Here is a 23,572-nt window from a genome sequence, read left to right as displayed (position 1 = left end):
CGACATTGGGGTCATAGTTTCACAGGAATTTACAAAACAAATAAACCCCAATAATTCTAAAGTCTAAATAATTTGATTGATTGCAAGTTTATTTATTATCTGTGTAGTTTCCACAATGATGGTTCCTCTCTCTTGTAGTCCTGGTTTTATACAAGGTCAGCATAGGAGAGTGCCCAACTGTCTGAGTTTATATTGTGGTCAATTGATGTAAAATAGAGTAAAATTATAATTTTATTCTGTGCCATGTCACAGACACACAAACCTCGTTAGTTTTACAAGTAGTGTGAGACTCAAACCAAAATTGTTTTCAATATCAATAAATCTGACATATTTATCAGTATTATTACATCATTATGGTTTTGTTTAACAATTAATTTTCTAGTGTATAAAATGTAAAAAATATGAAAGAAACTATCTGCCATTATTCTCTGACGTCCAAGTGAACAAATTACTTTTGTTGTTTGACCGTCAAAAACTCAAAGATGTTTCAACAGTGATTATAGCAGATTTATATTCAGAATTTAGAATCTTGTACAAGTGAACCTTTGCTTAAAAATTATTTCAACTATTATTCAGTTATCAAGATTGACAGTTATTGGTAATCATTTAATTGATTAGTTTAATTAATAATTTCAGGTTCTATGCACTGACCATGTAACTTACAGTGAGGATCCAGGACCCTCCAGCGGTATGTTGACCACGGTCATATACTTCATTGAATGGACTTGTTTTAGCCTTTGAATCCACTGAGTTGTGTTCGGTGGAAAATAAACGTAATTTTACTTAGTAATCATTAAAATAATGTGTCAGATATACCTTTGTTTGCTTGTCACTTCTGGGACAGTGTAAAATACATTGGATCTAGTTGGATGTTGAAGTCCCTGTTGTACCAGACAATCTATGTTGACTTGAACCTTATCAGCGTTTTTTGACACGTATGATTTGTCTCAGGAAGGGATTTCATGCATTTCCCCCTTTTGTTTCTATGGGGACCTTCAAGTAAGTGCTCAAAGGAACCAGTGGAGGAGGGCATGAACATTTATATAAAATCACTAAAAACTAAAATTCAGCCACTTTAATCTAGAAAAACTACTTTCCTTTAATCTGAATTGTTTTGATCTTTAACTTTAAAAAATCCAACATGTAAAGTTATTTGAATTGAACTACATATCAACATTTAGGATTTACTTTTCCCAATCATCTCCATTTTTCTAAAGACAACACTACAAAACTTGCCCTCTGTCATCAAAGCCAATGACCGATACACTTTCCACCATTTTTGAAACATTGAGTTAAAAGTGAAGCACCACTAATAAGTGCAACCATCTGCTTCTCTGGCATTTTAATAAAAAAAGAGGTTGCAATTATGAGGCACCCTCATGTGGTGACAATTAAGATTACACTCGAGGTCTTGAACAACAAGCATGACCACTGGGAGGTAGAAAGAAAATTTTATTAAGCTGAGCCATTTGTGAAACATTGGGCGTATTACTGTCTCCACATGAACTATGGACAGACACATCAATAGAGAATGAAAGATCATCATCTACTTTCCGACAGGCACATTCCAATTGTCAGCAGGTGACAATATGATTGAATTTGCTAGAAAGCAGATAAATGTCAATTTTTATCCATCTCGGAAGTCAGGACAGAAATTAATTCAACTCAATAAACTATGGTTTAACGATCAAGTGTTTCAGCACAATAACAGAGTAATAGAGTTCATCTTTCATAACTTATCAGCTTATCTTTTAAAGGAATCACACTCTTTTCTCACCATGTAAAGATCATTGTTACTTTCCAGACATCCAGTACTGTAAATCCGACACAATGGAGCAAGACAAATCTTTAGAGAATTTACTGCATTATCAATTCTTCTCAAAACAAAGTACTATATATAATATATGTGGGTTAACACAGATTGAGCAATTAACCCCTCTCCACTTCCTTACACATGGGTGGACTTCATAAATGCATCCCATCAGTCCTCTCACTTTGTCTCCCACCATGCTACTATCAGCAAAACCCAGTCCAGAGTTGGTTAGAGAAAGAGTGGGAGGAATGTGCGTGAAGTTGGGAGAGTCAGTCAGTGAATCCTCCAACAACCCCTTCCATGGGCCGTGTAACAGGGGGAGACCGCAAGAGTGGGGTGGACATGCAATAAGATGTCATCACTGGGGCAACTGGAGCAGCGTGCCCTGTCCTGGGGGTAAGTAAGTGACGTTGCGTGAGCGGGAGAGCTGGAAGGCGATGTCCTCAGCTGCCTCCAACTTACGTAGCTCTACCAGACCATCACCAGCCTCCATTAGGGAGTTGGCGATGAGCAAGGCAGCTTGGGAGTCTCCCTCTGCTGAGATGATGGAAGCCTGCTTCTGTTGCTCTGCCTAATGAAAAAAGAACTCAAGCTTAGATATTTTCCCCTCAACAGGGACAGCCTACAAACTTTGCACAAGTAGTATAGGGGTGATATGCATGTTAAAAACAATACCTTTTCAACAACAAAACGGGCCCTCTCTGCCTCCTGCTGAGCCACCTGCTTCATCTCAACAGCCTCTGTGAATTCCTTGCCAAAGGTCAAGTGTGTCTGAAAGAGCAAAATAAAAACATTTCCACTGTTTAAAATCCCATAAAAAATATAAAATGGACATTGTAATAATATTTGCAAGCAGCTTCATACCAGTGAAACATCATCCAAGATGAGGCCGAAGGTGGAGGCTCTTTCTGTAAGGTCCTCGCTGACCTGCTGCGACACAAGCTCTCTCTGGGTAATGAGCTCACCAGCATCAAACCGAGCCTGTGAGAAAGACCCCCATTAGTACGAGTCGTTTTTTCTTCTCATTCTCAACAAAAAAAACTCAGTCTATTTGTTATTCTTGATTAAACAAGGATACTCACTACTACAGCCTTCAAGACCTCTGTGGTGATGGAGGGTAGCACCCTCTCGTCATAGTCCTCACCAATACTAGTGAAGATGCGGGGCAGCTGGGTGGTCACCGGCCGGAAAAGGATACGCAATGTGATGTTTACATTCTGCAGATCTGTGGGGTGAACAGTTCAAATTAAGTTCAGTCACGTTGTAGTTGCATCCTTAAACAATTAGCACAGTTGGCTGATTTTTGAGAGATTCACAATGTCTATTAAGCAAATGCAGGAGGCAGCGGAGCAATGACCAAGTAGCTAATTCCTGTACCTTTACTGCCGGTGATGACAGGCACGTTGCGTGGACGGGAACGGCAATCAAAGATGATAGGTTTCTGAACCCAGGGGATGATGAAGTGAGTCCCTTCACCAGCAACAGTCTCTTGCACTCCTCTGAACCTGTCGAAAATCACAGCCCGGTGGCCTGCATCCACTGTGGAGAGAATGGACAATTACTCTCTCTGCCAAACAGGTTGTGTGTATACCATTCTAGTTGGGTGTTAACTTTTTAATAGTTTATAGCTCTAAGAGTGTCAAACGTTTGTTGAGAACTTTTCAAATCACAAGAATTACATTGCTGAGGAGCTACATGGCTGTCCATCTATCTATCATGGCTGCTATCAGGTTTACTATTGACATGTATTATACATTTTATTATTATTAATAATAATAAATTCTGCAGTTAAGTGGGAAGATGTAATGAAAAGAAACAGAGAATATAATGAGTAGTTGTATTTAACAGGCCGTATTCACCCAATCTAATTGACTGAATAATACAGTATTCATATCACTGGCATTACAATAACCACTGTAATAACTAAAAATAAAGGCCCAAATTGAATATACTCTTATTAGTTAACCCTCTCTAAAAATGGGCTTGAAAAGTAAATAATTCATCATCACATGTCAATGTCAATCAAATAAGCTATAATAGGTTTCAGCCTCACATCTGTCCAAGACAAAGCAGTAAATTCTCACACATTTGAACTATTTAATGGACGTGTAATGTGTCCGGTTGACCAGCACTCACCATTGTAGAGGGCAGAGTTCACAACACTTCCACCGATGGCAAGGGCCAGCCCCAACTTTCCAATAGTCTCAAACAGCTTGGCCATGATGACAGCAACCTTCAAGGTGATGAAGAAGAGAAGACAGACTGGTTCTATTAAAGCTTCCTCCTACAAACTGTGAACCACTCAGCAGTTGGTGACAACACGTCTTTGGGAAGCCAGGTTAAACCCCCTCTTTAAAAAAAACAGTTGGCTTTGGCCTTGGACTGACTGATGCCAAGGCTGAGGGCGCTAGCTAGCATTAGCTCCCCAGCTAACAGCGAACTGCGGCCTCTGGAAAGTAAAGTTGAATAACCACACTACTGTAGCTTAGAGAGGACCATTTAAATACTACGCACAACACTCGAGGGACATATTATAACGAACATGAAGCGAGTGTCGGCCGAGTACGAGTAGCACGCCGGCTGCGCATGTTACCTCTCACATATGGACGTACCCAACACTCGTGATTTAACGTTATCTACGGAAAACATGGGAAACAAACGCCCCCTGCTTGCTTTATAATTGTTGATACGCAAACGTTTAACGATCCATGTGATAGTTTCCACTGCAGGTGTCGTAACTCACCTCAGATCCTCTCAGATGTGTGTGTGACCTCCACCGGACACGACGTACAACACATGAGGTTTCCGCCTCTCTGCGCATGCGCACCGGATGAAGCAACGAAGCCTCTGATTGGACAAAAGGCAAACTTCTTCTTCTACGGCTTCCGTGTAACTGGGGCGCACCCACTTTAACCACGTAGCACTGCCACCTACTGTGTCTGACTAGACATCACATGCTCCAAGGATTAAGTGACTGCTTCATTGATTGAATAAATAAATGATTAGATAAATAATAGCTCCATAACCCAATCAGTATCTACCATTATCTCACTGTAGGCCGTTCAAATCAATCTTAGTGAGCAATGACAGTATGAGAGTTTAATTTCTGCTCGAAATTTTCTTTTTCTATTCATTATTTTATTCTGAAATGTTATTGAGCCAAACGAAGTACTATTCTAAATACACAGTTAAATACTGCATTGAGTTGAATATATTTTACATTTATAATCAGAATCTGCAAATGAAAGCATAAAAAGCATTATATTCTAATTTGAAATGTAAATGGAAATAAACCACATTACTTGAGTACATCATTCCAGTTCCCTGTATATGAAGAAAATAACAGCTTTCTTGCAAATTGCCATATCCACGGAAAATAGCAATATATGACAACTGTTAACAATTAAACCCATCTTACCATGAAGTAAATTAGTGACTTGTATGATCTTGTGTTTTTTGTTGTTGTTGTTGTTGTTGTTGTTGAATGGATCAGTCTTTCTATCACATGCAGGCTGACAAATAGGCTACACACTATGCATTTATTACACCAAGATGGGTCAGATCTTCGACTCTCTGTAGGTAATTTCGGTACTGTAGCCAATGGTAGAAGAAGTTCTCAGGTCTTTTATACATACAATGTCACTATGTACCTACACTAATAATATACATACTAAGAAGTGCTCATTGCTTATTTACTTGATCAAAATCAGCGATCATTCATAATTAGGGATAGTGTATTCATATGGAGTAATTTTTCTAGATAATGTGAAAGGGAGTGTTAAATTGTGACTGTATGAGCATTGAGTATAATAATGATCAGCTGACACCAAGCCTTGTAAAGTCTCAGACTGGAGGCCTCCCCTCTGACAAAGTCTCCTCGTTCCACCTTAGATTACTTAACTATTATTTTTGCTCATTGCGTGGATGCCTCTGCGACCATATTTTTTATTTCACCCCCTAAACACTCCACAATTGAGCAAATATGGCATAACAAGATAGGCTCATCTTGACTGAAGTAAAAAGTAATATTTGTCACTTCCATTCACTGGAGCCACTGAAAAACCTGTGGCCTACACTCATGGATATATATATATATAACCCTATCTATTGTAAATTGTATTATATAAGACCTTAGCTTATCATACATCCATGCCTACCTTTCACTGTATTATAAGACCTTATCTTATAATACATCCATGCCTACCCTTTACTGTGGTGATCTGCCGTAACTGGAGCTCAACAGCCTTGTTCCACAAGTAAAAATCATCATTATCAGCTTTAATATTGTAACCATCCAATGTGAAACAATGTTACCTGCCTTTACTTTTGTATATTCAGTATGATATCATAAATTGTTATAAAATACACCAAAACATAATAGAATACAACACTTTGCAATAGAATACAACTTGACAGACTTTTATTACATGAATACAACATTATTATTACATTTCTATTATTTGAAATAAAGAATGTGTAACTAAATCAGTCAAATACAAATTTAGCGGAGTAAAAGTATAATAAATATCTTCCTCTGAAGGAGTTATAAAGTATAAAAGTAAAGTGGAAATCATCAAGCGGAGTTCAGTGCTTGAACACGAAATAGAACAAACAGCAATCGGTCTCCCCCTCGCGGTGACACAAAGAATCACAGCACAGGCTGTAGTTTCACTTTCCTCCAGTGGTGTGTAAAGTGTGACGGTCTGTGAGGGATAGAGAGAAACCGCCCGCGAAAAACATCTGTAAGGTCAGTATAGATAAACAATCTGACAGATGTTTGTGATCGATTGTTACAGGGTCGGGTGCAGACACACGGAGATCGTGTAGCTAGATCGACAGATGAGCTGATGTGTGATTTTTTCCCCCCACTTCCGTGACTTTCAGCTCTGAGTGCATTGTTGCTTTCTCTGTGGTGTTTCTATGACAGCCTGCAGAAGTTAGCATTTAACATTTGTCGCATATCTCGCATGTTTGGCTGAATAGAAAATTAGTGATTAAAGCGCCAGAGTTACAAATAAGTTTTGATGGTCTTAAATAAAAACAGACAATCACAACAGATGCAGCTGTGGGGGGAGTTTACTCTATAGTCGTTGGTATGAAGATGACCGACAGTAAACTGAAGGTGGGAAGGAGGAGGAAGGGGCGTTAACTTTATCACCTGGCACAATCTGCGCACATTACGTACTATTTACGCACAATTTACGCATTTAACCAGGGCTGCACAACATGGCCAAACAATGCAAGAATAGGAAATTGTTGATTTTTGCTCCCGAGTGAAGGTTGTGGTTTTAAACTCTTCTCTATGGGCAGAGCATGATAAATATTTAATCAGAAAAAGAGAGTAAAGCCATAACCAGCACCCCTTAACCCTTTGATGCACAAGCTATGCAAACCCCTTCTAATTCTTTAAAGGGGACATATCACGAAAATTCCACTTTTTTAGTGCTTCTACACGTTAATGTGGGTATCTGGCATGTCTACCAACCCAAAAACTCTGGAAAAAAAACACTCGCGCGTTTTCTTATGGTTCCTCTAAGTCAGAAACGTCATGCTTGAGTGACTGGAATGAGCTTCCTGTGTACTGTGTCGTCACAATACACTGGAAGTCTCCCTACATGGCCTTGGCCCCCCCCCCCCCGCCGCCCCCCCCCCCCCCCCCACTCGGTACGCCGGGTTTACACCGGACGCGGACACGGAAGCGCCGCGCAGCGCCGTGCCGTTCTCAAGCGCGCAGCCGCCTGGCTGTTCACACGGGACGCGCATTTCTCCGCGCTGGTCAGCCCGCGATTCTGCTTTCTCCGCTTGTTGTTGTACCCGTTGAATGTCGGGGTTCGGGGGTAAATGATGGTCTTCATAGCCCCCCCCCCCCCCACCCCTCTCTTTCTCTCTCTGTCTGTCTGCTTGTGTGCTTGTAGTGGATGGGCAGAGGGGGACATTTAATTATGTGATTGGGAAAATTAAAACTCCAGGACAACAGAAGGGGAATACAAAGTATGGGATGCATATTTGATAATTTATATCATATAAAATATGTAATTTATATCTTTTAAAATCATGGGGGGAGAGGGGGGAGGGGGGAGCTGGCTCACTAGCATTTAAAGGAACAGGCACTCAAAACAGGTCACTCTGTGGAGGGCTGTTTTAGACAGGGTAAAAAGGGTGCTGTTTGAAATGATCCTTGTGGTATTTTGACCAAAGTATGTTACAGACATTTCATTAAGACCACAAGGAACCATATCAACTTGTGGTAAAATGGGCATGCTATGTCCCCTTTAATTAATTCTAATGGGTCAAAAATGACCCGTATTCATTGTGTTATTTCATGCATAGCTGGGTGTTTCTTTGCTATATTCTTTTATAGCGTATTCTTCCTTCTTACTTTAAGAAAAGGCTCCTTTGATAACTCATCAAAGGAACCATCCTCATTTAGGAGAGCTGGATTCCAAGACACACCCACAACAGCTTGATCCTGTGGAACATAGTCTAGGTCCTCAGCATCAGAGATTTCAGACTCGGATACAAGACCAAGAATTGCCTCCTCATTTGCCTCATTCTGTTCTTCATGCAGCATCTTTATGAACACGTCAACTGTAAGTCTTAAATGATTGCGACCAGCCATACTAACAGTCTGGATAAAGAAAATCAAAAGCATATTTTGAAATGCACATCAATCAGTTTATTAAGTATACACTGTTATATTTTGAGTTTTATTTAGTTGATCTAGCAATGGTTAGATAGCCAGAAAAGAAGCTAGCTAGCTAACAGCTAGTTAGTATTGTACATATTTCTCTTTCTCAATAGTAATGTATTGTAAAATAAGACTAACATGCATCAGATGTGCAAAAGCCGCCTAGTGAAATGAATGGTAGGGGTTCCGTAGTGAATACATACTGTATTGCTCATTTTTTGACCCATGTGTGTAAAAGTGATGAAGAATTACAAAATGTACATTTTTTTACAAAGTAACAAAGGACAAATTTAAATAAGGATTAGTAATGATCAAAAACAAGTTAATTGGGGAATACCTGAAATACTGAATGATGAAATTCATTCACTGCAAAGATATAGAAAATAAAAACTGAACCGGGTCACTTTTGACCCATGTTGTGTATCAAAGGGTTAATAAAATGTTTGATACAATATTATAACTCAGACATCAAGCACACCTTTTCTGAAATATACAAAATACTAGAAGAATTATTGAACACAAGATACAATCACATATAATCACAATCACAAACACATATAAATAAGTACATGAAGCAATAAATTGAAGTTATTGAAGGTACTAATGGAAGATGAATTGTTTGTGTAATTACGTTAATTATTGATATTGTTTTATTGCCCCGCCCTACCACACACATATTAGTTGTAAGCTGCATTTGCACTAAAAGAGGATGTTATATTATAATTAGTGTTCTCAGTGACTGTATCCTGGATATTAATGCTGGATGGCTCAAAAATGTCTCGCAGCTAAATACTGACAAGTCCAAGGTAATCAAGATTGGCCCTGACACAGTCAATACCTGCACCATAATGCACCTGGATTCTCTATCCCCTCTATCTTAATTTTAGAAGTGAATTTAAGAATTTATCACTGATTCTAAACTTGCACCTGCGTGCATTTTGGATTTTTTGACACCACATGTGCCCGATTGCTACCTGAGGTCCACAGTGAAGGCCCTGCTCACCAGTCCATAGTCCCCGATGCGGTCTAGAGGAGACTGGGCCTTTTCTGTCAGGGCTCCCACTCTTTGTTCCTTTATAAGGTTTTATTTGATCTTGTTTTTACTTGTTTCTCATCTGTAACTTTTTCTATTTCTCAATCTGCGCTGCAATGTGTTGTGATCTTCAAATTGCTTCTAATTGTTTCCTATTGTTTGCTTTCAATTTTTCAATTTTTAACTTGTAAAGCATCTTGTAACTGTGTATTGAAAGGAGTCAGTTTCTTGCGTTTTTTTTCTACAACCCAGAACAAATATCTGCTGTTGGAGCATTAATGTCAAATATCAGCCTCCAGAGCTTGACATTGTCTTCTCCTGCTAATGCTTTATAAAATCAGCGTCAGATGAACTGGAGGAGACACATTCATAAAATTTGAGTTGGAGAATTATTCGCTCAGAATGTCAATTTTTTTTCTATTGTTGTTGGCAGCTGGAATGGAAATTTCATGCTGATGTAGTGACAGAGAAACCCCCAGTAGAGGGTGTCACATTATCAAGTATGTATTCCTTCCTATTTGCAAGGGTGGGGTCTTACATGTCTGCCTGCCATTAACATTTACAGCTTCTCTAAGCAGCATTGTGCTTTGTCATTTTTATCATTTTGTCATGTTGATGTTTACACTCACCATTCCTGTTTTGTGTGTGTGTGTGTGTGTGTGTGTGTGTGTGTGTGTGTGTGTGTGTGTGTGTGTGTGTGTGTGTGTGTGTGTGGGTGTGTGGGTGTGTTGCTTCCTTGCAGAGAGCTTCTCCCTCACAGAAAACAGTGGTTGTGTTCCTACCAGCAGATGGCGAAGCAGGGCCGGATGGTGAGGGTGAGCGGTCTGCCCACAGACATTAACGGTGACAGACTGACAGACAAGCTATTAATCCACTTCCTGAGGGCCAAGAACGGGGGAGGGGAAGTAGACTTTGTTACCATTGTCAAGGCAACACCTGCCTCTGCCCTCATCACCTTCCAGGACAGTGAAGGTCAGTGGGGTCAGGTCCTGTGCATGTTTGTGCATATGAAGTGTGTGTGTAAGTGTGTGGGTGGGTGTCGTTTTCAATTCAATCTCGCTTCAGCAGCGTAAATGTCTTTTTCTCATATGCCAATGAAGCCCATTTGAATTGAACTGAATTGACTGGTCTGAAAGTACATAAACACACAGGTCTCAAGGTGCAGCATAAAACGCTCCATTAACTTTCAATTTACAGACTCCAAAAGAAAGTTGCAACCATTTCCAAAGCAGCAGCAATAGTCAGGGATTGCACTGTGTTGGCTGTCACCAGTGATTTACACTGAGCTGGAATGTTGGCAATGGTCAATGGAGTGGCCAATGGTTAAAGCGCTTAGTCAGGATGCTTCACAGACTGAGATTGATTTCCCTCTGGTGACCCCTCTCACACAGTGGCACGCAGAGTGGTTCAACACAGCCGGCACGTTCTGGAAGTGGATGGGAAGATGTATAAACTCACTGCAATTGAGCATCACGAAGGCCTGGAGCCAGACAAGGTATGTGTAAAGATAGAATATATAACAATTCTTCATTATGTCATTTATTTTGTTGACCTGTGTACGTACATTATCCAAAATGCTTCCAACAATGTTCAAACCCAGAGAAATTCCCATATATATTTATATTTATATTTATATATATATATACATATTCAAGGGATGTTTAATTTTGTTCACCTTTTAATTGCGTCATATCCACTTGACCCGTGGCTTTTCCCATCTCTGCTAGAACTTCCAGGGCTGTTCGTATTAGTCACTAGTAACGTATCATGATGATTGACCTCCGTTTATTGTGAATAAAACTTTTATACATTAACTCATCCATGAAGATGATGTGCGCCTTAGTCGCCTCAGGTACAGTTCCATCACAACTTCAATGGTCCCATGCTACTTCACCTCATAATCAAACAAGGTCTTTTGTGATTGTTTTGATTAAGAGACGCCAAGCGACCGAAGTTACATATTGTACGTTTTAACTAGAATGTTGGTAAATGTATATTTTCAATTCTGTATACTGAGGATAATCCATGAATGCTTGTTGTCTGTCTTCCTTTGTGATCATAGGTCATTATAGGTTTATCAGCAACTGTCAACTGCAGCCAGCTTCCTGGGGGAATACCGGCACTGAAAAACCTCCGCAAGAGCCACGCTGATGTCGAGATATACTATGACGCAGAAGAATTCTGCACATTGCGTGGCGCTTACTCCAAAGTCCAGGCTGCTTTGGATCAAATACTTGGGCATCCTGGAGGCCCACAATCACCACACAGGGACTCAGGTCAGCCAGATCCGACTTGCTCCACGGAGTCTGCTCAGCCCACAAGGACGTCTCATAATCAGGGGTCAGAAAATCACAGCAGGAAACCCAACAGGCAAAGAGCACAAAGCGAGACAGCGAGACAATCAAGCTCTCTCAGAGACCTGATGCCTAGTGGTTATAGCGGGGAAGATAGCGGCCAGGCCGAGGGTGCAGGTCTGTGGCATTCTGGGAATCCGACTGCAGCAGAGGAGGACTTCTCACTGATCTTGGATGCAGACATGTTCCAGTATCTGCAGAAGCACTGCTGGACAGAGTACCAGCACATCCTCAGCCTGTATGGCGTTGAGGTGGTGGATATGACAAACCAGGGGTTGACTACACTGTTTCTACAGGTTACAGCAGAAGTGAGGGAGGATGGTCAAGAGCAGGAGCGCCTGGCGTTGGCACAAAAGGCATTAAGTCGACTTTACCAGGAGAATGAGACCAAGATCCGTCGGGCTACGCTCCCTAAGTGTGTCCTGTCCCCCACGGGAGGACTGCAAAAGGCGATAGAAAGCTTAAAGATCAGACTTCCAAAGCTTCTCCTGAACGAGGATGACAGAAATATTTTCATCATCGGGAGCAGCAGTGACATATCTGAAGCGAAGCAGCTCCTTCTCCTGGACCACGACAAAGTGAATGCTAAAAAAGATGATGTAGCCAGTCTCCTTAGACATACCTCTTATGATTCAAGTTCATTTGCTCCTGAAGATAAGGTGGGAGCCACCACCATATCCTCCGCTGAAGGGTGTTTGAACGACGGGCTGGAGAGGTCAGACGAGGATGAGAGGAGAGCTGAAGGAACCAGAAGGTACAAACTAGCAGCTCGGTTTCGGGAATCAGGGCTGGCCGCCTTAAGCGATCGACCAACTGACTTCACCATCAGAGGACTCTCATCTCTGGGTAGACAAACAGTCACAGGGCCCATTTTAGGCCACGACATCTTCTCTGAAACAGCGGGGATTCCTGGAGGAAGACTCTCCACAGCAGTACCCCAAATCACAGGAGGAGACATCTTATTTAGAAGTGGAGATTCATATGCCTCTATGCAGAATAAAATCTCCTTGAACACAAATTTAATGGACACTTGGTCCAAAAGTGTAACATCCCCCCTCAGCACTGCTCAGTCCAGTTTGTCAGGAAGTACTGCACCTCCACCTGCAGAGTCTGGATCCACGGTGAAGCACGCCAGTAAGTCCGCAGTCAGACCAAGGGGCAGGTCCTCTAGCTTCAGTGGCCAAACTGAAGGGAGGGACAAGAAGGAAGTCTACAAGGCAGAGGTTAAGGTTTCCACGGTGAAGTGGGTGCACATAAAAGAAGCCTACAGCACCCGAATGGACGACCTGACTTCTGACGTCAAGATTAAAGAAAATTCCCTGGAAGGAAGTAGTACGATAACCGTCACCATAAGAGGGGCAAACCAGTCCAGAGTGAGTTCATGCCAGCTGGGTTTACAGAAGCTGGTTGAGTCGGTGAGTGTGGACTTCTCTGTGCAGGAGCTGCCTCTGTCAGAGCTGGGCGTCTCTGATCCTGCAGATGAAACTCTACAGGTGTGTTGTGCTGAGGTGCGGAGCCGCTACAAGAAGGTCAGTATCAAGGTTCGGAAGAATAGCTTGAGCCTTCTAGGCCCAAAGCAGCTGTGTTCTCAGGTCAGGGCTACACTGCAGGAGGTGTTTTCTGGAGATGTGGCCCAAACACCCAAACAACAGGACTTCTCTGTCCCCTCCACCTCCTACTGGAATCCGGATACTCCTTTACAAACGAATGAGGAGCGATATTCTTTTGAAAGCAATTCTCAGGTGATGCTAGAAAGCCAAACAGGCCCTGATGGAGGCCAGGAAACGGGAACAAACCATAATAGTGATATCAATGAGAAAGAGCTTTTGAATGGACGTGAGAATCCAACATTTGTTTGGAAAAACCCTGTCATTAAGGAGAAAGTGAAAATGACTGGTACAGCAGAGATGGACGGACAGAAGGACAACGCACTAACCAACAATGCTACTGCAGGAAGTATGAGACATGTGAATGGTGTCGGGTCAGCAACAGCCCGCACTGATAAAGCCATGGGCCTTCATAACAAGGAGAGAACCTTGCCCCTCAACCAAAAAGATGACGTGCAACAACGAAAAGTCGAGATCCAGGACAACCCGGGGGAGACCAGGGCGGGCCTGGGAGAACAGGGTTACACCTGTGTGTGTGGGGACAGTGGGACGTCAGTGACGAGGACAAAGTGTGGGGCCACTATGTGCTCAAAATGTCTGGACTCAGTGCACGTCCACTGCAGAGTTTGTTATGCGGCGGATCCGACACCTCCGGGCATCCAGGGCAAAATGAGCCTCTCTAAGCTGCAGTTCAGTTTAACTGGTCACAGCAAGGACCCTTCTATCAAGATCACTTACTACATTCCTGATGGTATCCAAGGGGTGAGTGCCAAACTCTGAACACTCTGTCACTGAGAACAGCTGTATCTAATAGATGCCTTTCACAGAAACCCCCTCCGTCTCTCTGCCCTTCCCTCACACACAGACATCTTAAACACACACACATAGGTAATACCAATTAGCCGAGTTATCTTTGTTGTGTAGCTATAAGCGACAACTCCAGGAGCAGCACACATACTCTGGCTACAGAAAGTCGTATTGAAGTAGAGGGATTCTCTGTAGGTGAAGAACACGGTTGTTTGAACTGTTGATGCAGGCAGCTTTTTCAGCCAGTCGATCAAATTGTGTGTGTGAGACAGCCGGGGCTGAAGCATAGGGCTGAAGCCGCCATGTCTGAGGACATGGAGGGGCAGGAGAATATGGGGGACGTCTCTTAAATGGTAGATGATGTGGTGGTTTTGGGGTTTAGTTGCAGCATAGATTTATAAAATGAACGGGGCTTTCCAGATTCCCACTCTCGAGCAGTCACTGGTGGCGGGGGGGGGGGGGCAGCACCCAATCTTTGATTAAAGCGTCTGAACTTTTTCATGTACATAAATCTCCTGACGTAGAGAGACGTCCCAAATAGTTGACACTGCATAAGCATTTGCCCTGAAAGTTCCAAGACGGCTTGAAACATTAGAAGGAGTTATGAGCCATGTTAAACCCATAGATGTAGATTTATTTTATACATTTGGTAATAAACAAACAGTAATTTAATTTAGTTTATTGCTCAAAAAACACATTTAAATGTGCAGTATCTCTAGCAGTAGTACAAGTAACATCCTTTGCTTATATCTTTATTACAGGCAAATAAAAAATAGTTGTGAAGGCTTCCTCATTTTGAATATAGATAGAGCGGTAACTTGTTTTATATTTAGACTCTTACAGGATGTGAAAAAGCATCAAACTAACACCCTTCAGGGAGGCTGATTCTTTTCTGTTGTACAGGAAATAACATTGTAGTGCTGCATAGGAAGTGGAGATTTTGTTTTTGTTTGCGTGGCAGAAATCATTATTACAGTTTCCGTCCCCTGGGTGTTTCTTGGTCCGCTGTGATCTGCACCAGGCAACACTTGTTTATGGTCAAATATCATCAACAGACTGGGTGACACTATCACATTGAGCTCTAATAATATGGCTTATGCATGGTAGTATTTAGAGGCTTTGTTAATGACTGTGTTTTTTGCTTTGTGTCCTTTCAGAGTGATCACCCATTTCCAGGAAACCCGTTTCAAGGAGGCCTGTTTGAAGCCTTCCTTCCTGACTGCACGAAGTCGAGGAAGCTGCTGCCCCTGCTGGAGAAGGCCTTCAGGCAGGGACTCACCTTCATGGTGACGGGCACAGAGACAGGGGCCACGGTCACCTGGGACTCCATCCCGCACAAGACCAGCCTACAGGGAGGCAAATCAGGGTGAGTGAGTCCGGTGGGAATGTGCAAACAGAGCTGTGGAGTTAAAGGTCACAAACACGAGTCCATGAATCAGAGCTGAACAATCTTCTTTTTGTCTCTCTCAGGAAAGGCTACCCAGATTCCACTTACTTGACTCGCTTGTCTGAGGTCTTGACCTCTCATGGGATTGAAGAGTAACCAGCCAAATCACAAGAATGATACAAAAAAACAGCAGTGGAGATGTTCTTATGTGGTTTTATACACAATGTCTGATGATGTGTGCATTACATTTTTTTATTAGACAGTTTGAATTAAAATAACATTCCTGAACTTTTTCTCAGTGAAGAGCTCATTTTGTAGAAATAGATTTTGTACTGTAAAGTGTGCATAGTATTGTATTGATGTTCATTTTGTACGGTCCTGTGTGGCTTTATGAATATTAAGATATATAGAGAATATCGTGGAGTAAAGTTTTGATTTTGTAAACTTTCCTTTGCTTCCTTTATTTTTCCTGAAAATGGGCAAAGAAATAAAAAAGCACATCTCCTGAGTTTTTTTTTGTTATGCTTTTTTTATTAGTCCTGGAAAACATGTAAGGCATATGGTAACATTACACACTGAAGCGTTACAAGCTCTAGAGGCCATGTGGACAACATGGCACCACGCAGTAAACCCAGAGTCAAGCACAGAAGCAGCATCAATTCAAAGGGTTTAAAAAACAAAGTCGAGACGAGAGAAAGAGTGTTTGCAACCACGGGGTGGGGGGGGGGACAATGCAAAGGGAGGAAAGAGTCGGAGAAGTAGCTTCGAAATCAACCTGTCGGGTATGCCTTGTAGAAAATTACCAGTGAAGGGGAGGGATGTGGGGTGAGTTTCTGAAGCATTCCCAGAGATAGTTAAAGGTGTGTCATGAATGTACCAGCTGGCCGTGACAGTGCCCGTGCTAAAGGTGAGGACAGGGAGTCAAGGCGGCACAGGGGGCAGTGGATTGGCTTCAGTTGGCGACTTGATACGACTAGAAGGGCTTCTACGTGACGACTAAAGTAAAGTGGAAAGAGAAGGCGAGCTGTACACTTCATCTTCATGGATCCTAGTACTGTACATGACAAGCCCAGCCAGGTTGCACTTTTCTTAGCATCTCTGCAAGTTGCTGCATTGCAAAACTCTTTCTAAATGACTGTAAGGAAACAATAGCTGCAGGCGGATGTGGTTGTTTGGGTGCTCGGTGTGGATGAGTGAACGCAGTGGTTCCGTGATTGGAAATGACCCACTGACAGAGCCTCTCCTTTGCGACTCGCAGTGCTAAAGCTTACATCAAACATGGACGCTGTGAAGGAAAGTCGGCGTGACAGTTTGTGCAGTGAACTCGGTGAAACAGAATGATGTCGCTGAATGCAAAACGAAGTGGTTTCGTACATCACAAAGTCTGTAGTTCTGAATGACCTGAGAAACCATATAAAAGAGAGAGAAAAGAAATCTCCTCAAAGCTGAACGGTGGGTGGGTGTGTCTGTGAAGCCGAGACGAAATGAAAAGTAGCTATTCGAAATACCAAACTCATTGTCTTAGTGCATTTTTCAGTCCTAAAAGTACGAGTGCTAATTGGTAATATCAAATCTAAAATTCTGAAATCACTTTAAAACACTGTTTTACTCCCGCGCATCTCTGAGTCGCTCTTGCATAAGTGTCTGGAATGACTGGGAAACCGTTTCATGAAGACATGCTGTGCGTCGTAGCGTCACCACGGTGGAAAAGCTCTCGGGCAGCTGGGCCTCGGTTGAGAGTTGTGGGCTTGAGTTTAACCAACAGATCCCAAAGCCCTGACATTAAACACCCGCCCCACTGATTGAGTTCATCTCAAAGGCATCTTAGCTCAAAAAGAACCTGGGGGGAAAATGTTGAAAGAGAGAGAAAAAAACCCGATAATCTATTTTCCACATGCTGATGAACGCATGCAATTTCAAATTCCAGATGTCAGAGTGGCGTTTTATCTGCTGTGAAGTGGAGATACAAGGGGGGGGAGGGGGGACATGTAGGGGCATTTTTTGGCGGGCTGCTGCCAGCGCACTGTCGTGCAGGCCAAGAAGTCTGCGGACACTGCGCAGGGAAAAACAGCTCTGATAATCCTTGAGTGAACTGAGATCGGCTGTGAAGCGGAAATGTTGCGTCTGGGGCGAACCGGGGCTGAGCTACGATCAGCCGGCGAGGTGGGACTTTGCGCAGCTGTGTTACAGAATTGGCGTGCCTGCACAGCTGTGTGAAAACATCTGCTCCCCGACTTGCCATACAAGCCATTTGGAAACAAACTGAAAGAAACAGAAATCCATAGAGAGAAATACCAAGGAGATTTGGGTTTTGGATGGATTTTTGCAACGTCTGTGAATCTATTATGTCATTCGGCGGAGTTTTGAAGCTTAAACGCACCTTGTCCAGTTCCTTCTCACTGTGATACGGATGTTACGGCGGGTAAACGCGCAGGAGTCGTCTCTACCTGTTGAGGTCGACGTGATGCAAGAGCTGGTAAAGCACAGTGAAAAGGGATATAAATATGGAGGGAGGCGCCTCGGATTGAGGTAAGCTGTGTGCAAGGAGAGAGGCACAGTGCAGGCCTACGCTTGAGCAGGACTCCGATCCATCAAAAAGCTACAAATTGTGTTAAACCTTTTGTAAACTGCAGCAGAAAATCTGTCAGCACCATTGAGCATTTGGGATACAAATCTGACACACTGACAACTCTTTTGTGTTTTCATTTTGTTTCTTCACGGTTGACGGAAACGCATCCAAAAACAGGATTTTTCTCCATATCTTTTTATGCACTGTTAATATTGAAAGCATTGACAGAGGAATATACATACAATTTGGCACACGTGGTTCAGACCAACAGAAAGACTTCATCACATTTAAAAGGAGCGCAGGGTCGCCAGGTAAAAGAGAGTATGAGAGCTTTGAACTTTAAACCCTTGGATAATAAAACAAATAAACAAAACCAAAAAAATATAAAGGTCAATCAAAAATAACATATTAAGTAAAACATCCTTTTTTTGTTTTTTTCTTACTGAAGCGTTTGTTTCTCACATGGCACTCGGAACAGAAGCACCGTCCACAGGTTCACAAAGGGAGCCCAGCAGATTAGAACAGAACACTAACCAGAGGCTGACAGGACACAGTCACTCCCCACACCAGCGTGGTGGTCACACTCCAGCCCAGTTGGACTCCGCCCCTGCTCCGCGTTTTACTTTCCCCAGTCGAGGATGGATGGACGCTTTGATTCTTAGCTGCCACCCAGGTGAAGTTGGCCTGGACAGGGACTGGCAAGCTGGAAATGAGGGGACCGGTACAACACCAGTGTGTGTTCCTACATGCGTGTGAGTTTAGGTGAGTGCTTTCAGTGAGCTTCAGCAGACAACACTGGGAGGTGGATGATGGGAAGCAGGGGCTGCAGACCTGGAGCAGAATCAAAGCCCGCGTGGGACTGGAGTGGGACTGCCATGCTCGTAAGTGCATTAAGATCAGCGAGCAGAGTGCAAAAATACTAATACCAACTGTCCTCACAACACAGGCCTCTTATCAGACGGGGAGAGAGATAGAGAGAGAGAGAGAGAGGGGAGGCAGGGCCGGAGCTACATAGTACTGTAGCGGAGAAGTGTGGGGGTGCGGCGGTGGCAGGGGGGGGTGGGTGGGGAGGATGGGTGCTTTTGAAACCTGACAAACGACCTGAGGACACACACACATCTTCACGCACAATGGCACACCACACACGGCACATGAGGGAGGCCACTCATGCTAACACAACATCTTTTTTACTGTCTTTTTTTTAATTTTTTTTTACATTTTCATATTGTTTTTTTTTACAAAGTCACTGGTCACCATCTGAGTCTCAACACCGAGGCCGGGCTCACAGACGGACTGACAGGCAGACAGGCAGGCAGGCAGGTAGTTAGATGCCTACGGGTTTAAGGGTTGATATCCACCTACGGGACAGATTTAGGAGTCCACCCAGTCGGACTTGTGATGAAACACTAGAGGATCTTACTCCTAAACTTCTAACATGACACCAGCCAGGCAAAAGCCAAAATTCATACAGGCCATTAGAGGGAGCGATGTGCAGTTTTAGCTGGCATACTGCTGATGGCACACATTTTCAATACTAGATTTAGACTTTTACACACAGTTTGGTGGTGCAATACTCACAATCTTCAAAAAAAAAAGAAAAAAGAAGGGGCTTCACCGCCTCATGAATTATTAATACATTTTACACCTGATGAAAAACTGGTCCCCGGCTCTGACTGTTGGCAAACAGCGCGAGGGAGGCAGGAGCGAGAGACACAGGGAGAGGGAGTCAGAGAAACAGACCACAGTGCCATCTCTGACGAGCCTGACGCCTGTTGCTATGCCGACCGTAGAGAGGGAAATGGAAAGAGGAGGGAGAGAGAGAGAGAGAGAGAGAGAGAGAGAGAGAGAGAGAGAGAGAGAGAGAGAGAGAGAGCGGGGCAGTAGAGAGAAGGAGGGGAGGCAAAGTATGGACGCCGGCTTGAATTGAATTCTCCTCTCTCTCAGGTCAGGCTGATCGACAGGCGAGCGGCCGCTGTGAAAGGAGCAGAATGCCACACAGTGCCTCGAGGAGGATCAGGGGAGAAAAAAAAAAAGAAAGTCTGATCCCGAGGAAAAAGAGCTGGTATTCACCTTCTTAACTTGCTCATTTCAGACGCTTCCCTGTCTCAGCGTGACAGTGCCTCTTTCATCACATTCAGAGTGTGTATGTTTGTGTGTGTGTGTGTGGCTTGTTTGAACAGAAACAAATTCTCCCTTAATTGGCACTGCGCACTTCTTGCCAACAGTTGGTCAGCTAGAAAAATCTGTAGCTAAGGAGAGAAAGGCTCATTATGAGGGGAAATTCATATTCTGCAGCCACTAAATAAACTCTACAGAAATTGGGTTTGGAACGCATGTGTTATGGCGCCGTTTCCCCCCCCCCCCTTCCCGCTGCTGATGAAGCCACATAAAGAAAAACGTCAGGCCCTGCAGAGTTAACACCATTGTCGAAGATCATAATCAAAAACCAATGATGCAAATATCTACAGGGGAGGTGGGGTGCATGAGCCAATCACAGGCATCTCTGACTCACTCTCAGTGACATAACTTTGAGCGTTGGACGCAAAGAGAGAGCAACGTGTGGGTGGGCGTGGTTCTTCGTTTGCCTGGCCGTCCGTCTGTGTTTTTTACGCCTGCCTGTGGGTCCGGCCCCTGAGTTGGTGCGGGGTGGTGTGGGAGGTGAGTGTGAGGTGTGGACTCAGCACAGTGAGGGTGTGGGTGAGAGGGGGAGACGAGAGGAGGTGGCAGGTGGAAGTCAGAGCAGAACAATTTAGCACAGTGGGAGTCGAGGTGCGGAGAGGCATGGGGGGAGGTTGAGGGTGGGGTCGGAGCACGAGCGGCAGGGGGGGATTCACAGTTGTCAAGGAAACAACCCCCCTCCACCACCACCACTAGCTCCCCCAAGCCTGGACCCTACCCACAGTCCTCCACGGCTCCCTTGTCTCAGTCGTTCCGAATAGGAGAAGAAAAATCTTTCAGGTCTCGCAAGGAGTGAGGCAAGGGGAAAAGTTCGGAGCACTCAGGGTGGGAAAAGTGATCGGATCATTTTTTTGTTTAGTTAGAAAATGGTAAGCGAGGGGCCGTGGGTGGAGCCAGGCCTGAGTGACCGCCGCCAGTGTGGACTCGAGAGGCTGAAGCAGAAGAGATGTATAAGACTGACAGTGGTGAGATAATTTTGTAATCTAGCCCTCTAGCTCCTCCCCGTTCTTGCTTATGCTCCACCCTCCCCCCCTGCCACCCCATCCCCATCCGTCACCCCACCCCACCATCCCACTCCCCGTGCTCCCAGGACACAAACTCCCTGCTGGTCTGCTTGACTATCAATCCCTCCCTCTCACTTCTCCTCCTTTTTGACCTCCTCCTTCTTCTCTTCCTCCTTCTTGGCCTCCTCCTTCTTAGGCTCCTCCTTCTTGGGCTCCTCCTTCTTCTTGTCGTCCTTCTTCTCCTCTTTCTTGGGCTCCTCCTTCTTCTTGTCGTCCTTCTTCTTCTCTTCCTTCTTCTTTTCCTCTTTCTTGTCCTCCTTCTTAGGCTCCTCCTTCTTCTCCTCCTCGGGCATTGGCTCCGTGCTGAGGATGACTTTGCCGATGTTGTTCCTCTCCTGCATCTTCCTCATGGCATCGCCCACCTGGATGAGAGATGAAAAGAAGGAAGACGGTTACGTAAGGAGGGACGAAAGAGGAAAAGGTGAAAGGAGGGCAGGGATTTTAAATACACCTGTCATTGAGAAGAATAATCTATGGAGGTTCCACAGGAGCCAGTTTCTCCTCCACCAACACATTTCCACTGCACTATTGCATTCTGTGCTTATAATCTTCTGTTTTGATAGGAGCACATCTTCTAAACCCACAAATATGACTTTAATATGCAGTATATGTGAAATTACATTTGTTTAGATGAGCCTTCAATAATCTTTGAGAGGAAATGAGATGGTGCAGCAGCACGCAGCAAAGAAACAGAAGGATGACAAAATAAATGGAGGGAGTAACATACTGCAAATAGAGGTTTTCAAATATTAGAATTTCCATCCGTTCATTATCTATAACGCTGATCCTTCGAGGGTCGAGATTTTCAACATTTGAGTCTCAAATTAATCTAATCCCAATCCAATACACTGCAACAGGGCTTTTATTACTATATTATATTATTATAAACAGTCTATGGTGCAGAGTAAAGTCAAACAGACTGTGTGCTCATCCTACCTGGTTTATCTGCAATGATGATTTTGTAGTCAGTGTTTTTTTCATAAAATGAAACCCTGTGTATGCGGTTTATATAAAAGTTTGAGGGATTTACTGAGCTGCCGTTTTTTTTTCATACATTGCATGTCGGCTATTTCAAAGGTCTGTTAAGCAACCGACACAGTTCACAAGCTTTCAAAATGAAAGCTCTGCAATTCAAATCAATATAGAGCATTATAGCATTAACATTGTCAATTACTTTGACTAGTTGCTAAAGAGGAAGCGATTCTATGAATGTTGTCGCAATGAACACACAACAGTCAGATATGATGGAATAAAAATAAGGAAATTAATCAAATGATCTAGCTGCGATCTTGACCTGTGGTTTGACCCAGTTGTCGATTGCTGCTGTGGTTTATCAGAGGAAGTAGAAGAAGACACAGTCAACTGAAGGCACACTGCCCCGCCCCCAGTGACAGAGCACTGGTCCCCTGTTTATTCCAAATACTATTACTGAACGTATTGCATATCCAAATCGCACCAAATAGTTAGGATTAAAGTAGGTAAAAAAAAGGGTGATGCTGCGGAACGTTAGAGCTTGTTTGAGGAAAACAACAAAGGTGCAAATCAAACCATTACTTATTTGATTAAATATCCAAATTCTGCTAAATGTGACATTCGTTTCACTTCTAACAGGCTGTGGCTGTGGATGACTAGGTGCTGGATGTTTTTTATAATTTTTCTACTTTGACTGCTTATATCATGATTTATGTAGAGTAATTGTACAACTCAATTTTTATTGATTTCATTTTCTTTTTATGGGGCAAAATCACTAATGAGGCCAATAAAATGATGATCATAATTGTATGAACTCTGGTGATGGAGGCGGCCATTGCAGATGAATGAATCAATAAACCGCTGCTGGAAGAGAGAGCTTCCTCACAGCCGAAGAGAAAAGGAAGTCAGAAGTGGTTAATCAAACGTTTATCACAGAGGAAATTTGACCACAGTCACAATTCATTTTTGTTACAGTTAAAACTGACGGCAGAAGAAGCTGTGTAAACACCACGCGGGTTTTAGCTGAAGGAGGATTGTCTGTCAATCATAACGACGAGAGGAGAGTCTTATCGCCGGTCCAGCCCCACCCTCCTCTTGAC

At 43.3% G+C, this 23,572-nt stretch overlaps 3 protein-coding genes across 3 annotated transcripts in view; 1 reads left to right on the top strand and 2 right to left on the bottom strand.

The window, feature by feature from the left end:
- Positions 1-1,432: 1,432 nt before the first annotated feature.
- phb (prohibitin) lies at positions 1,433-4,691 on the bottom strand. Its single transcript, XM_034594589.1, has 7 exons — positions 4,557-4,691; positions 3,950-4,046; positions 3,191-3,352; positions 2,896-3,038; positions 2,678-2,794; positions 2,489-2,584; positions 1,433-2,384 (listed from the first exon to the last, which is right to left on the bottom strand). Exons 1-7 carry the CDS (start codon positions 4,632-4,634, stop codon positions 2,172-2,174), a joined length of 906 nt encoding a protein of 301 aa, XP_034450480.1. The 5' UTR covers positions 4,635-4,691; the 3' UTR covers positions 1,433-2,171.
- Positions 4,692-6,513: 1,822 nt separating this feature from the next.
- si:busm1-163l24.3 lies at positions 6,514-19,837 on the top strand. Its single transcript, XM_034594560.1, has 6 exons — positions 6,514-6,560; positions 10,323-10,506; positions 10,926-11,029; positions 11,597-14,257; positions 15,460-15,668; positions 15,773-19,837. The coding sequence occupies exons 2-6, from the start codon at positions 10,323-10,325 to the stop codon at positions 15,843-15,845; spliced, it is 3,231 nt and encodes a 1,076-aa protein (XP_034450451.1). The 5' UTR covers positions 6,514-6,560; the 3' UTR covers positions 15,846-19,837.
- vat1 (vesicle amine transport 1) overlaps positions 17,695-23,572 on the bottom strand; it is a 31,388-nt gene continuing 25,510 nt past the window's right edge. Inside the window, exon 6 of the mRNA XM_034594583.1 lies at positions 17,695-21,862. Within this exon, the coding sequence (XP_034450474.1) occupies positions 21,572-21,862 (291 nt within the window). The 3' untranslated portion in view covers positions 17,695-21,571. The remainder of the gene's footprint in view (positions 21,863-23,572) is intronic.

This window comes from Hippoglossus hippoglossus, chromosome 8 (assembly GCF_009819705.1).
Source record: "Hippoglossus hippoglossus isolate fHipHip1 chromosome 8, fHipHip1.pri, whole genome shotgun sequence".
Classification (NCBI taxonomy): Eukaryota; Metazoa; Chordata; class Actinopteri; order Pleuronectiformes; family Pleuronectidae; genus Hippoglossus; species Hippoglossus hippoglossus.
Note: the sequence above shows the minus strand (reverse complement) of the source record. Positions and strands in the feature narration are given on the sequence as shown.